This window comes from Solanum pennellii, chromosome 4, assembly GCF_001406875.1.
Source record: "Solanum pennellii chromosome 4, SPENNV200".
Classification (NCBI taxonomy): domain Eukaryota; kingdom Viridiplantae; phylum Streptophyta; class Magnoliopsida; order Solanales; family Solanaceae; genus Solanum; species Solanum pennellii.
In genome coordinates this window covers 74,709,872-74,724,244 of record NC_028640.1, presented here as the reverse complement: position 1 = coordinate 74,724,244, position 14,373 = coordinate 74,709,872, and the positions used below count along the sequence as shown (strand labels likewise).

The 14,373-nt window shown below is 30.8% G+C and overlaps 2 protein-coding genes across 3 annotated transcripts; one reads left to right on the top strand and one right to left on the bottom strand.

The window, feature by feature from the left end:
* Positions 1–47: 47 nt before the first annotated feature.
* LOC107016094 (probable galacturonosyltransferase-like 1) lies at positions 48–1,496 on the top strand. Its single transcript, XM_015216577.2, has one exon. It carries the CDS (start codon positions 80–82, stop codon positions 1,115–1,117), a length of 1,038 nt encoding a protein of 345 aa, XP_015072063.1. The 5' UTR covers positions 48–79; the 3' UTR covers positions 1,118–1,496.
* Positions 1,497–8,462: 6,966 nt separating this feature from the next.
* On the bottom strand, positions 8,463–14,140 carry LOC107016162 (putative pentatricopeptide repeat-containing protein At1g19290). 2 transcript variants are annotated; one of them, XM_027916075.1, is made up of 5 exons: positions 11,161–14,140; positions 11,017–11,075; positions 10,095–10,413; positions 8,999–9,084; positions 8,463–8,773 (listed from the first exon to the last, which is right to left on the bottom strand). In XM_027916075.1, exon 1 carries the CDS (start codon positions 13,878–13,880, stop codon positions 11,349–11,351), a length of 2,532 nt encoding a protein of 843 aa, XP_027771876.1. In that variant the 5' UTR covers positions 13,881–14,140; the 3' UTR covers positions 8,463–8,773; positions 8,999–9,084; positions 10,095–10,413; positions 11,017–11,075; positions 11,161–11,348. The 2 variants fall into 2 exon arrangements, with proteins under 2 accessions (XP_027771876.1, XP_015072133.1); XM_015216647.2 differs by having other exon boundaries at positions 11,222–14,140.
* Positions 14,141–14,373: the final 233 nt, after the last annotated feature.

Here is a 14,373-nt window from a genome sequence, read left to right as displayed (position 1 = left end):
ACCCACCCCACCTAAAATCCAATGAAATAAATATGCCTCTCTTCTCATTCTCCCAACTCTTAAAACATCACTCCCCCACATGAAGCCACAAAGACAGCTCCCCTTGTTATTTATTTTCTTTTACTTTTTCATCACCACCACCGCCGCCGCCGCTGCGCCACCGCAACAGTTCCGAGAAGCGCCTGAATTCTACAACTCAGCTGAATGTCCTTCAATTGAAAATACCCATGAATTAATTTGCTCCGATGAAGCTGTTCATGCAGCAATGACACTCGATTCCGCTTATATCCGTGGATCAATGGCGGCTATTCTCTCAATTCTTCAACATTCTTCTTGCCCACAAAACATAATTTTTCACTTCGTTGCTTCCGCATCCGCAGACGCGTCACATCTACGCGCCACCATTTTAGCTTCATTTCCTTATTTGAAATTCGAAGTTTATCGATTCGACGATTCCTCTGTTTCCGGTTTGATTTCAACTTCTATTCGTTCAGCTCTCGATTGCCCTTTGAACTATGCGAGAAGTTATTTAGCTAATATTTTACCTTTATGTGTTCGGAAAGTTGTGTATTTGGATTCCGATTTGGTTTTAGTTGACGATATTGCGAAGCTATCAGAAACTCCACTTGGGGAAGATCATATACTTGCTGCTCCTGAATACTGTAATGCGAATTTCACTTCGTATTTTACTCCGACTTTCTGGTCTAACCCATCTCTATCTCTTACATTTGCGGATCGGAAAGCTTGTTATTTCAATACAGGGGTAATGGTAATCGATCTCGATCGATGGAGAAATGGTGATTATACAAGGAAGATTGAAGAATGGATGGAATTACAAAAACGTATGAGAATTTACGAATTGGGTTCGTTACCGCCGTTTTTGCTTGTGTTCGCCGGAAATATAGCTCCGGTAGATCATAAATGGAATCAACATGGACTTGGTGGAGACAATTTTCGAGGACTCTGTAGAGATTTACATCCAGGTCCGGTAAGTTTACTGCATTGGAGTGGAAAAGGAAAACCTTGGGCTAGGCTTGATGCTAATCGGCCATGTCCGTTAGATGCTCTTTGGGCTCCTTATGATCTGTTAAAACCTCCATTTTCGTTCGATTCTTGAAGATGGAGATTCGAAAAATTTTAAGTTCTGAATGAACAATTCAACAATGGTGGAAAAAATGAAATCAAATCGCGATAACTGTAAAGAATTCGGCGAAGAAGATGATGATGAAGAAGAAGTTGGGTTTTGAAAGAAAAAAAAAACAGAGGATAAAAGTTTTTAAGATCCAATAATTAAAAATTAATGGAGAGGATTAAAAAAATAATAATTCATTTTTCTCTTTTTTAAAAAATAAAATTTACAATATATTTCTGTTTTTTTTTTTTCTGAATGATGTATGTATTTTTGAGTTGTATATTGTACAGGAGGAGTTAAATTTTTTGGCTTCTTAGATGATATAGTTTTTTTTTTCAATTCCAATTAACAAATATTAGTTTTGTTTAACGGTGTTTTGTTTATTCTTTCATTTCATGTTTTTTTTTTTGCTCTATGCTATTTTGGATTATTTTTTCTTGAGTTTAGAATTTATTGGTAACGGTTTTTCTATTTTTAAGATAGTGATAAGTGTTACATTTACTATAAGCTTACGTACCTTATTATTTGTAATTATATTTGAGTATGTTGTTATGTAATATTTTTTGCTTATTAAATTAAAAGTGATTTGATTAATCTTTGAAATTATATTGAATTAAATTAATTTAAAATTTTAAAATTTATAAAGTATATGAACGTACGACAAGTTATTTACAAGGACAAACTAAGATAAGATTATATCACGTGATAACGTTTCGAAAAAAAAGAGAAAAGAAAATACATCGTTTAGATGATGTTGTTCCTTCTCAGAATTCACTTTTGAGCTTATATGGTATATTATTATATATAGAAATACGATAGGTTATAATTCTTTACGTACGAAAAAAATATATTAAAATTTACGTGATCTGAATAGCTAAATAAATAGTGGTAGAGGGTGTATGAAGTTTCTCCTTAACACTTGCGATGACTTCTCGAATACCAAAGAAAGAAATATAAATGAAAAAGGTATATTTTAAGTTTAGGTTTATTAATTGTATACTTTGCTTTCCCGCAATTGTGTTCTCATTTTGAAAATGATTACTTCGATATTAAGGTATGTTAATTAATGGAATTTTGATAAGTACTTTAATTTATAATTAGCATAATAAATCACATTAAAGTATCTTCCAAGAAACCTAGTGTGATTGAGCCCAAAATAAGTGTAATTCATAATAATTTCTCACAGAAGTATTTGAAAAAAGGTTTTTGATTTAAGGTGTGAATATATATTGTAATGAAATTAGTTTCATTCAATATTTTATACATTCATGTAATTTGACCAATTTTTAATCCTCTCTCTTTTCAATGTCATTATTATTATTATACACGTACCATTAACTTATTATTTCCTCCGTCCATAATTATTTGACAGATATATTAAAAATAGATGTCCAAAATTAATTATCAATTCAAATTATGAAGAAACAATTAGTCATCTTTTTCCAAATTTGCATCTAATGATAGTTTAGTTCATTTGAAAAGTTATGTAAACTTTTGATATTTTTAATGTAATACGGTTATATTAGTCAAATTACACCTTATATTAAATTTTCCTTGAGGGATATACATTACCTTAACATGACAAACAATTATGAACGGAGAAAGTAATAATAATAATAAAAAAAAATTTAAGTTATATACATATTGATTATTGAGAGGAGGTTCTAGTAAGGAGATGTAAGAGTCTAATTGACTGTAGTAGATTTTAAAGGAGGTAGAGGTAAACTAAAGAATTATATATGAAGGTCGATGATTATATGAAGGTCGATCATAATATCTCTTCTTCAATTTTTACTACTACATATTACATTGCATATAGTTTTGCTGTTTATTTTATTGTTAACCCTGATTTGATTACACTTTCTTTAAGTTTAGTAGTTTATTAAAGCCGATCTTTTTATTTCATATAGATAGAAATAAGATCTATGTATATTCTATCTTTTCAATATCTTACATATAAAATTACGCTGAATATAATTATTGTTGCTTATATGTACCATAGTAGTTAATAAGTACGGAAAATTACTTATTGTTGGTCTAGCTTTAGGGTACTACTTATTAATGAATAATCTAAATAATATTTACACTATATCATACCAAATCCAAATGAAGACTTAGTCTTAGATATTTTTACAGCAAATTAGTAGTGAATTAACAAATACTACAAGTAAAGAGAAGATACTTTAAAGCTGGCATGTGTTTTGATTTAGAACCTTCTTTATTTTATTTTATTTTTAATTTTAAGTATCCAAAATATTTTTATAATTATTAAACTATATAGTATTAGCCGACTGCCAGCTAAATTTAAGTGTCTGATTGACTTTTTCCTATAATTGTTTATACCTTTTTGTCTTCCAATAGACTTTGGTATCACAAACCTAATGACATAAGTATTGTTTTTATTTTATGTTTTATAATAGAACACCATATTCTTTACTACTTATAATAATTAAAATGCATCCCTAATAAGGTTAAAAAAAATGCTCATATTATTTCTAAAAAATAATGTAAACAAGTAAATCTTCATTTGATTTGGAATCCTATCTACTCCAAACTTTTATGTTTTCGACACATTTTTATTTTCTCAGGACCTTTACAATAGATAATAACGTTTAATTCAAAATTTTTAAAATTTTACCATATCAAATCATAACGAATGAAAGATTTTCAATAAAAGAGTTCATCATCTATTATATATATACAAAAAGAAAAAACCTTTTATATATAGTAATATGATATATTTTTTAGCAAAGGAAATTAAGATAAATCCCTTCCTTTGTCATTTAATATCAAGATATCATATCTAACTGTACAATATCTTTAATTATACTAAATAATGTGTATTTACTTTCATAAGTGAAAGATCTATACTTCCTTCGTCGCAAAATGAATATTATTCTAGTGCGATAAATAAATAAAAATCTTTAAAAATGTCATATTAATAATTCAAGATAAAAATTAGTACGTTATTTTAACTATACATCTATGTATACCCTTATACTCAATTTTATTTACTAGTGTCTAATTTTTAAAAATATTTATTAAATAAGGATAGTTTATTCAACTATATATATTTTTTAATAACATATTTTTTGTTAAAATAATCCTTATTTTCGTACAAGAGAGTAATCGATATCCACATTAAAGTGCTATAAATTTAAACAAAGACCACTCTGTATCTAAACAAGACACAAATTCAAAACATTTTACTAAGAATAAAAAATTATTTATTAATTCATTACAATCCTTATTGATAGTATATCAAAATTTCATTTATACTAACAATGGGAAGTAATTTAATTAAATAAAAAAATTAACTGTCGGTGAGAATGAATTCAGGATGGACCAAAGAAAACTTAAATAGTTGAAAAATCTAAAATATATTATATATAGATTCTATTTAATTTAAAGCGTGATATTTGTAGACGTGAGAAACCAAAGACTTTTTAAGATCTAAAATATACATATAGCATGTACGGATTGTAGTTTGACAATGACACTCTCACATAGTCAAATTAAAATTATTCAATTATTATTAGATGACGATGAAAAAAATAAAATCATTTTTCTTGGATGGAATTTTAACTAAAAGTTAAAGCTATGAACATATATTTACGATTAATGAGGTTAATTTATATAGTATTATTTGATTTAATATAAATAAGAAATTTAATAATTAATTTAAATAGGTTAAAGAATATGTCAGGTAAATTAAAACGGAAAATTATATTTTTAGTTTTGTCGTGCTTCGTACCACGTATAACGTACTAAATTTCGTTAGGAATAATGCCTACAACATCTATAACTTATCCTATAATCTTTTCACGCGTTTCTATATATATATATTATATTATTTATATAATTGTGAAAAAATAAAATCAAGAGAAATATTACTTGTTGAATTTTCAAATGTTGCAGTAATCTCTTGAACTAATTAAAATATTCTAACAACTTATATTTTTGAGAGGTTTATTGTCTATTTCATTTTAATTTATTTGTCTGATTTTAATTTTGTATATAAAATTTAAAAAAGTAAAAAATAAATTTTTAAATCTTATGACTTTAAACTAATGTTACATAAAATGTATCAATATATCTTTTTTATCTCTTGAAATAACAACGAGGGATATTTATAATTTTAAAATATAACGAAAATTGTAAGTGATTTATATTTCACATAATTCGAGATAATTTTGATTTTTTTCATTAACTAAATGACTATAATATGTTACACCAAATTAAGAGTAGACTACATGTTTGAAGTCTACGTGCCCCTAGTGAGACACTTTATTAGGTGCATTACATTTGGTTAGGTATAGAGAGGACTCAGAGAAAGTTTAAAAAAATATATATTTTACTTATTTGAAAAAAAAAAAGAAAAGATTAATCTCGAATTTAAATCTTAAATATGTAAAAAGTTTTTAAAAAAATATTTTTTTCTTGTTTAAATATTACTCAATACAAATTTAAATTAATCGATATTAACGAAAAATCATCAAACCAATCAAGTAAATGAACGTGCACCCAAGAATCCATTGTTTAATTATTATATATCTACTGGTCCAAGTTAGTGCTATTCAATGAAGACCAATTGCTCAAAATATGCAAATTAAAGTAACTAATCAGTCAAACTGATTAAGTTACTTTTTAATACCTACACTTGGTGTAAATTAAGTTTACTATTAAGATCCATAATCCATTATAAAGTTTAGATAAAGACTTTTTTTAGTCAATTACGAGTTAATTTTAATACGTAAACGTGGTTTGGTTGTTGTATTAATAGTCTATTTTTCTAATTGTTATGCATGTTATAAGATTTATTTCATAATGGTATAAATTTTTAGACGATCAATGATAAACAATAATTCTTTTATTTTTATCAAACACAACTTATGACTTTCATCGTTATAAATATAATATTGACATGAGATGTATTGAAAGATGGAACAAGTTCAATGAGATCATTCATATATATAGTCGATCTTAAATCATTTACATATACTAAGTATGATCAAATATAAATTTAATCCATTTGTCTATTTTTTCTAATTAATGCATGCTCAGAGTTATTGTGACTTATGACTTGTCTAGGATAAATCAATGGAAAATTAAATCATACTTAATACATGAATGGTGATTTTTCTATAAAAAATTAAGTTTCCGATATCTATCATTTCTTATTCATCAACTAAATGAAAGCTTCATTGCTTCTTATTTTCTTGACTTAGATCGTGACGAAGTGATAAATATTTTTTAAACTGTAGTTTTCGGATATACAATCGCCTTTGTTATAACAGTGATGTAGGACTTTCAAGCGCTCAATATAAATTTAAGTTTAATCGAACTCTAATATGAATATCAGACATGAGAAACCAGAATAAATGTAGCTTTAAGGTCAATCTCATAGTAGATGCCTCTCGCTTTAAGTCATAATATGATGCTTGTTGAAACTTAGCCCTTCTTACAAAAATTGACATTCTTGAAAAGGAATTGCAACCTAACTTGATTAACTTAGGTCTACTCTAAGTATATTATAATTAGTGTACTAAGAAAAAATAATCAACAAATCCAAAAAGAAAAGAAAGGAATATTTACACAGATACCCAAACAAATTTATATCGTATATATACATAGATTATATACATATTTTACATGTGTTAGTTATTTTATCGTCGATTAAAGGAAAGTTAATTATCTTTATAGCTATTTATCATTCAATAATCGTAATTAATGAGAGTGATAAAAAAATTAATATATTTATTCGTCTTAAAAATTTCGAGTTCAAATCTTAAAATGAAAGGAATAATCTGTGGAAGGATTCAAAGATCCTATTGACTCGGTTAATTCTCATATGATGTGTGTATATTATATATATATTATACAAAAGCTGTCGGTTCAACTTTTATTTATTTTATTTATTACTAATAATAACGATAATAATAAAGTAATCTTTTTACTATCAAAAAGGATCAACAAGGAAGTCAAAATGATGATTCCCACGGTGTCAATCAATTACAATTAAATATTCCATCTGTGTCATTTGATGTGGTACACAATTGAATTATTTAAATGCTCTACTTTTTCAAAATAAAATTTATATATTTAAAAATTATATAAAAAGTATTATAATTATGAGATTAATAATTTAAAAAACATAAAAAAAAAAGGAATAATGATATAGAATATGACAAATTAATAATATAAAATAAATATAGTAACTATCCTTGTTTATTTGTGTTCCATAGCAAACTATTTGTCAGGTCCTCTCTCCCTTATATTCTCGCTCACCACTCCCCTCTCTGCTCGCTTATTCTTGTCACTCGCCTCTCTCGCTTTATACAATAGAATTTTATAAGTTATGTTTCTAATTGTATAAAGCGAGAGAAAATTGTATAAACGAATGCAAATACATATATCTTCGTCTTATACACTTTTAATTAACAATACAAATATTTCTCTGCCTACGTCTTTCTCGTTTTATACAAATTCAAATTGTATATAATTTCTCTCTTTCTCGTTTTGTACAATTTGATTCAATTGTATATTCCCTGCACAAGTCTTTTTTTGCCTTTCTCTCTTTCTCGTTTTATACAAATTCAAATTGTATATAATTTCTCTTTCTCGTTTTATGCAATTCAATTCTACGTTTCTCACTTTCTTGTTTTATACAATTCAGATTGTATATAATTTCTCTCTTTCTCGTTTTATACAATTCGCTTTAATTTGCATATGTATAACGAATTATACATATATAAGTTTGCTATGAAGCGCAATTATACAAACTTAACTATAACATACAAACATGAACTTTATGTTTGCTATATGTAAAAATTGCCCTAAAAATTATGGTAAAAAAGAACTTGTTGACTTTTGGTATTTCAATGATGTCATATAAATTGAGACAACGGAAAATGGTACTACTCACTGTCTTTCTTTATATTTTTTCATGTTCCTCCCTCCTTCTTAACATAGTAGAGAATTAACTTTAGGTAAAAGTGTCGGTTTTAACATAATAATCACCACATTGATTTCCTTTTTTATTATTCGATATCAGGTATTTGAATTGGAGTATGACTAGCTTCAAATTCGTACCTACTAGTCATTGAGGTTTAAGTGCTCTCTAACAAAGACAACTCCGTAACTATGATTCAAATCCATTGATTAAGAATGCTGAACTACTTACCACACCACCGCAGTCATAACCGGCTATCTTCTTTTTCTTTCTCCATATGTTTTGACACTAGGTTTATCTTAACTCAAATAATGAAAGTGTAACCCAAACACTCATTATTCAAAGGGTAACATGGAAATTTATAAAATAACATGACAATGGAGTACCAAAATTGTCCAATGGTCTTTTTTGTTCCTTCACTTCTCCTGAATCCAGTGTTGAATTTATGTTATATAGAATGTCATATGCTTATTGAACTTATGAGAACATATACAATGAGAAATGAAAGTCAACTGAAGATTGCAACTTCATGTTTATTGATGGCAAAGTTACATCTACTTACACTCTGAAGATTATCACATATGGGGCAGGGTATACGCCCGACCTCCTCTTTTCGCAGAGCTTTATAAAACCGATGAAATTGGTGTACTGCGCCTGCTTACTTATGTGCTCGAAAGAGATCCAGAAACCTACAGCCGGACATAATATTAAAACTATCTCCAGATTCAAGAAGCACTAGGCTCATTGTATATTTGTCAACTTTGATTAATGAACTGAATATTAGCCTTGGTTTAAAACTAATGAACTTCACAGACGTGGTGAGCCAACAACTATAAGGTGCATGGTGAAAACTACTGGACGTTTTCTTTTGATCAAGCTTAGCTATGTATACATATTTGAAGGAGGAACGGTACCTTGGAAAACAACTGCTCCTTCTGCACTTCACCTTCACGTTGTTACCGGTTTAGTTTTGCATTATCCTGGTTTAACAGCCTTGAAGCTACATACACAAATTAGAACTTGTTACAATCAGTACGAATTGAGAAAGAAGAAAATGGAAAACATAAAAATTTTTCCGACACAAAAATTCACAGAATGTCTCCCCAGATAAAATACTGGTAGACTTTGGATCTCCCTCTATCTCCCGTGGGGCAAAGAGAAATGAATTTTTTCAACAAAAACAACACACAGAAAGCGAGCTAGTGCCGGATAGACTACGTCAGTTATTACAAAGGGCGTATGGTTAAAAGACGTTCAGGAAAATTTAAGCCAAAAGTTAAGCATCCAGTAATTTTTGAAGAGAGTCAAGCACACAGTATTTCACTAGCCTATCTAATCTCTAATACAGGTTTGAAGAAGGATAATGGACTTAATTGCTCAAAATAATTGTTACAAGACCACATTTGTCATCTGACTCAGAAGGGTATTAACATAAATTGCATGATGACTTCAGTTATGTTCTCATACTTGGGAAATAGATATTGTTTTAGGACAAAAAGCAAAGGAGTACTATATCATCTTTCAGTGATGTGTCTCTTCTACCTCAGGTTATAAATGACGATCGTGTGGACTGTGGATAAACGTGCATGAATGATTGAAGGAGATATCAAAATGTCTTCTGTTCCCAAGAATATTACCTCTGTGAATCGTTTGCTATACTAGATGCATATTAATACTGCTAGTAATCCAGTAACCAATTAGTAACAATGATAGCAGAAATAACATGTTCTATCAAGAAATTTGCAATACGAAACATAATAGCACAGAAAAAGCATTCGGCAAAAGTAGAAAATGAAACTAATAGACTTCATTAATTTTCAAAAAGAATGGATTTTTGCTGTGTCTATTCCTTGTTTGTTGTGTCAAGATCACACTACAGAGGTAGGAAAAATATATCTTTCCTCAACTTCTAAGGTATTATATAATATGGTGGCAATGGTACAAAGCACTAATATGAATGGACCAAAGCTTCTCTCTTGACAACAAATGAATGTCAGTCTGTTTGCTAACCTTGTGCTCAATTTGGAAAGGTTCCTGTCATCCGAGTATGATCCAACATCCTTTCCAGTCCATATTTAAGCACTGCCTGGTTACCAGCTCTAAATCCGTATCCATAAATTGGTGAGGTGTCTGATTCATTCTGGTGTTTAAAGGAATCCCCGAATCTCCTCTCGAAAGGAGATCCAATCCCTGCTTTGATGATGATGACACACCTGATGAGATTGAAGCACCATTGCTGCTTGAAATGGATTCAATTTGGGTTTCGAATCACATATGTGCTACTACCGGCAAATGTCTTCTTCAACGTCTTGGCTAAGTGTTCGGTAACCTATCATAGATGGAGGACATATCAAACACATCAGAAACTCCAAGAGTCGATGATGCACATATATCAGGATGACAAACTCAAAAAAGGAAGGAGTTTGTGTTCCTCTATATGCAGGAGGAGTTTAGACAGTCAACTGAAAGTTTTTTCTTTTCCTTTCCCTTTTTTACATGTCCGTGTCAAAAGGAACTTGTACTGGACATGCTACTTTGTATTCTAGACTGTGTGTTTCTTCTTTTAATCTTGCTTTTACTATGCCAATGAGGATTTACTTTCTGTATATCTAGAAAAGACATCTAGTGACTAATAGGTGTACTTACTAAGTTTTCGAATCATATTGAAAGTCTACTTGCACTTTTCACTTCTTAATATTTGCGCTTTACAATGTTTTGCTCTAAGTATGACATCCCTAGATTCTTTTGCTTTGATTTAGGATATACAAGAAAGTAAGAGGGATATGAGAAGCAAAAGTGGTTCCAAAATAAAATCTTGTGTTATACAATACTGTTATTTACTGCTATTTTGGAGAAGCAGACATTGTATTGGGGCACATAGAAAAAGATGGGCACTCAAATTAAGAAAGGAGTAGAAGAAATGAGTGAGCACCTCTTAGTCGAAGCCATGCATGCATCATCTCATGCGCAAGGATTGACCCAGTCAGGAACCTGCAAAAGTTCATGTCATATATTGAAACTAATGCTACCACCTACAAAAAAGAAAATTAATGCTTCCACTTGAGAGCATAAATACATGTACGTGCTGCTTAAACCTAAATTACAGAACAAATCTTGTTCTGTTTCATCCACCTCACCTCCATTCGCTCACAGCTCAGTAACTGGGTGTTCCATCATGAAAAGGACAATACTTCTGGGACCAAAATGGATGTGCACTGTATTCAATAAGCCCAGCTGCGTTTGTTGGAATCAGAATTGAATAAGTTATGACAAAAGGTTTTCTTCTTCTGTCATTCTCTTCAGAAGTTGCACGGCTTTACTAGTTTTACCAATCTTATAGTATCCATCTATCAGAGTGTTAAAAGTTATAACATTGGGAGATAACCCTTTCGAATGAAGCTTATTGAAAAGACTCAATGCTCGTTCAATGTTCCCTGCTTTACAAAGGCCGTTTATTAGAGCATTGTATACTGCAATGTTTGGAACAAGATCCTTTGTTATCATCTCATCACGCAAATTGAAAGCTTCATTAACTTTACCAACCGATGACATGCCATGGACCAAGGTGCAGTAGGTAAACTCATCGGGAGTAAAACCTTTTAGTGAGAAGTGGTTCATAACATCTCTTGCATCATCGATCTTCCCCAATTTGCATAACCCTGCAACAACAATATTATACAGGACATTGTTGGGGACAACACATTTTGTTGCATTTCCATCAAGGGAATCTGCAATTTTCTGTGTATCAGGCAGCCCTGTCTTAACGTTTGAGAAACCGTAAATGTGTTTCAGGTCGGGATACAACTTTACATCCAGTATTTTCTGCAGGAGCATATTAGCATCATCTGTTCTACCAAGTTTGTATAATCCATTAACAATAGAGCTAACTATTATGACATTTGGATTCAATCCGTTCTCTCTCATATCAAAATATGTTTTAAAAACTTTCTCAGGCAATCCTTCTTTAAACCAACCAGCAATAAGGGCTCCATATGTAACAACATTAGGGGCTAATTCCCTATCATGCATTTCACTAAGAAGATCTTTGACTTTGCTAAACATTCCAGCCTTTATAAGTCCACTAATAAGTGAATTAAAATTTTCAACCGAAGCAGGAATATTCTGCAGTTCCATGACATCCTTTAATTTTAAAGCCTTTTCAATCTCTCCTGCTTTACAATACCCATCACTTAGGGTCCTATAAGTTACTCCATCCGGAGAACAGCCAAACTCCTCCATTTTGTTAAAAAGGAGCTCGGCTTCAACCATTTTCCCCATCTTACAGAACCCTTTGAGCATTGTATTTAGAAGAATCCTGCTTTTGGTGTGGTGCCCTCTTGCTAGAATATGTTTCCACAAGACCAAAGCCTTTTCAAATTCTCCCATGTTAAGAAATAAATCTAAGAGAGTACTATATCCAACTGCATCAGGAATAACACCTCTTTTAAGCATCAAATTCCAAAGATGCAAAGCATCAGCAATGGCCCCTTCTCGACTTAATCCTTTTAGCAGAGTGTTGTAAGTGACAACTGTTGGATTGATACCACTTTGAATCATCTCATCACAGAGGTTGAATGCATTTTGCATCAGTCCTTCCCTACAATAACCATCTAAAAGGGTATGATAACTATAAGAATCAGGTTGAAGAGTCCAGTCGATCATGCTCCTAACAACCTGTTCGGCATTGCTTATTTTACCAGCTTTGCAGTATCCATTTATCAAGGAATTACAGATAAACAGATTCATGTTAAACCCTGATCTCAGCAACTCATCCTGGATCCTAAGCGCATCATCCATTTTCCCCATCTGACAAAACCCATCAATTAACACGACATACACCTGCTCATCCACCTCCTTCATTTCTCTGAACACTTTCTCTGCTTCTTCCATCTTACACAGCCTGCAATAAACCTTAATCAATAACGTGAACGTAACTATATTTCTTGAAATTCCTCTTTTATCTATCACCCTCAACACTCTTTCGACACCCTTAAGATCCTTTTTCTCCACATACCCATTAATCAAACTATGATAAGTAGCAATACTCAACTCTAAACCCATCTTCTCAATTTCTTCAACAAAAATTTCAGCTTTGTCAATCTTCCCATCCTTACAATACGCATTAACCATTATGGTACAAGTATATATATCAGGAGAGAACCCCATCTTTATCATCTGATCATATACAGAAAACACAGTAAAAAAATCACCTTTTTTCACCAAACTATTCAACAAACTATTACAAGAACCCAAACTAGGCACACGACCACACTTAGGCATATTATCAAACACGTACAATGCATTCTTGACCAACCCCTTTTTCGCATAGATTTTCAAAACCATATCAAAAACTGTAGGAGAAAACTTGAACTCTCTGTATACTGTCACTAATTCGTCCCAAAAAAACGACACAGGTTTCTTATTTCTAGAAAGTTCTAGAAGCTCCGATAAATAAAACCTAGCTTCATCGAACATTCTCCCTCTGGATAGTATATGAACTATCCTGCAGTAAGATACTACATGGGGTCTAAAAAATTGTCGCCCTGAAGCTAATTTGAAGAAATGCAATGAAGCATCAGGATGAAGTTTGAGTTTTACAAGAACAGAGTCGACAAGATTGTTGGAGAAATCGAATTTGAGACTGTCTACCGCTGCATAACGCCGGAGAATCAAAAGACGGCAAATTTTATCAGCGAGTTCGTGTGGTCGGTTAGTCGCCGGAGAATGGGTGGCATATCGGAGCTGGAGATGACAAGTACAGAGAATTGGTTTTGCTACTTTTACTGTCGCCGCCATGGCCGCCGGCGCCGTCGACGATTTTTTTATTTTTTTTAGCGTTTTAAATTTTCAGACATTTATTTTCTATTACTTGTAATCTAAAGATTGTTAAAAATCTAATTAACAAATATTTACATGACAGGTGCTTGACTCGATATAGAATGATGTTTGATTGGATACCAAAAAAAATATTCTAAATTGATTATTTAAAATAAGTAATAAATATTTATATAGTTATAAAATAATATAATTTTGCAATAGGAATTGTATTTGAAAGACGAGAATAATCAACAAAGAAAAATGAATCAACAAATATTAACATATGTATTTGAAAAATTATCCTCGTATTGTGAGTGTTCTCGCGATTTCGTTGAGGCGTTTATGTTAATTAGGAAAGAAATATCTTTTGTTTGCTATTGCTCGTAGGTATCCTCATGTTGTTAGAGTGTCCTCATAATTTCGTTAAGGTGTTAATGCTAATGATCAAAGAAATATCTCTTGTTACTCGTAG

Coding starts and splice junctions, on each gene's coding strand:
- LOC107016094 (XM_015216577.2), top strand. CDS start 80: ATGAAGCCACAAAGACAGCTCCCCTTGTTATTTATTTTCTTTTACTTT.
- LOC107016162 (XM_027916075.1), bottom strand. CDS start 13,880: ATGGCGGCGACAGTAAAAGTAGCAAAACCAATTCTCTGTACTTGTCAT.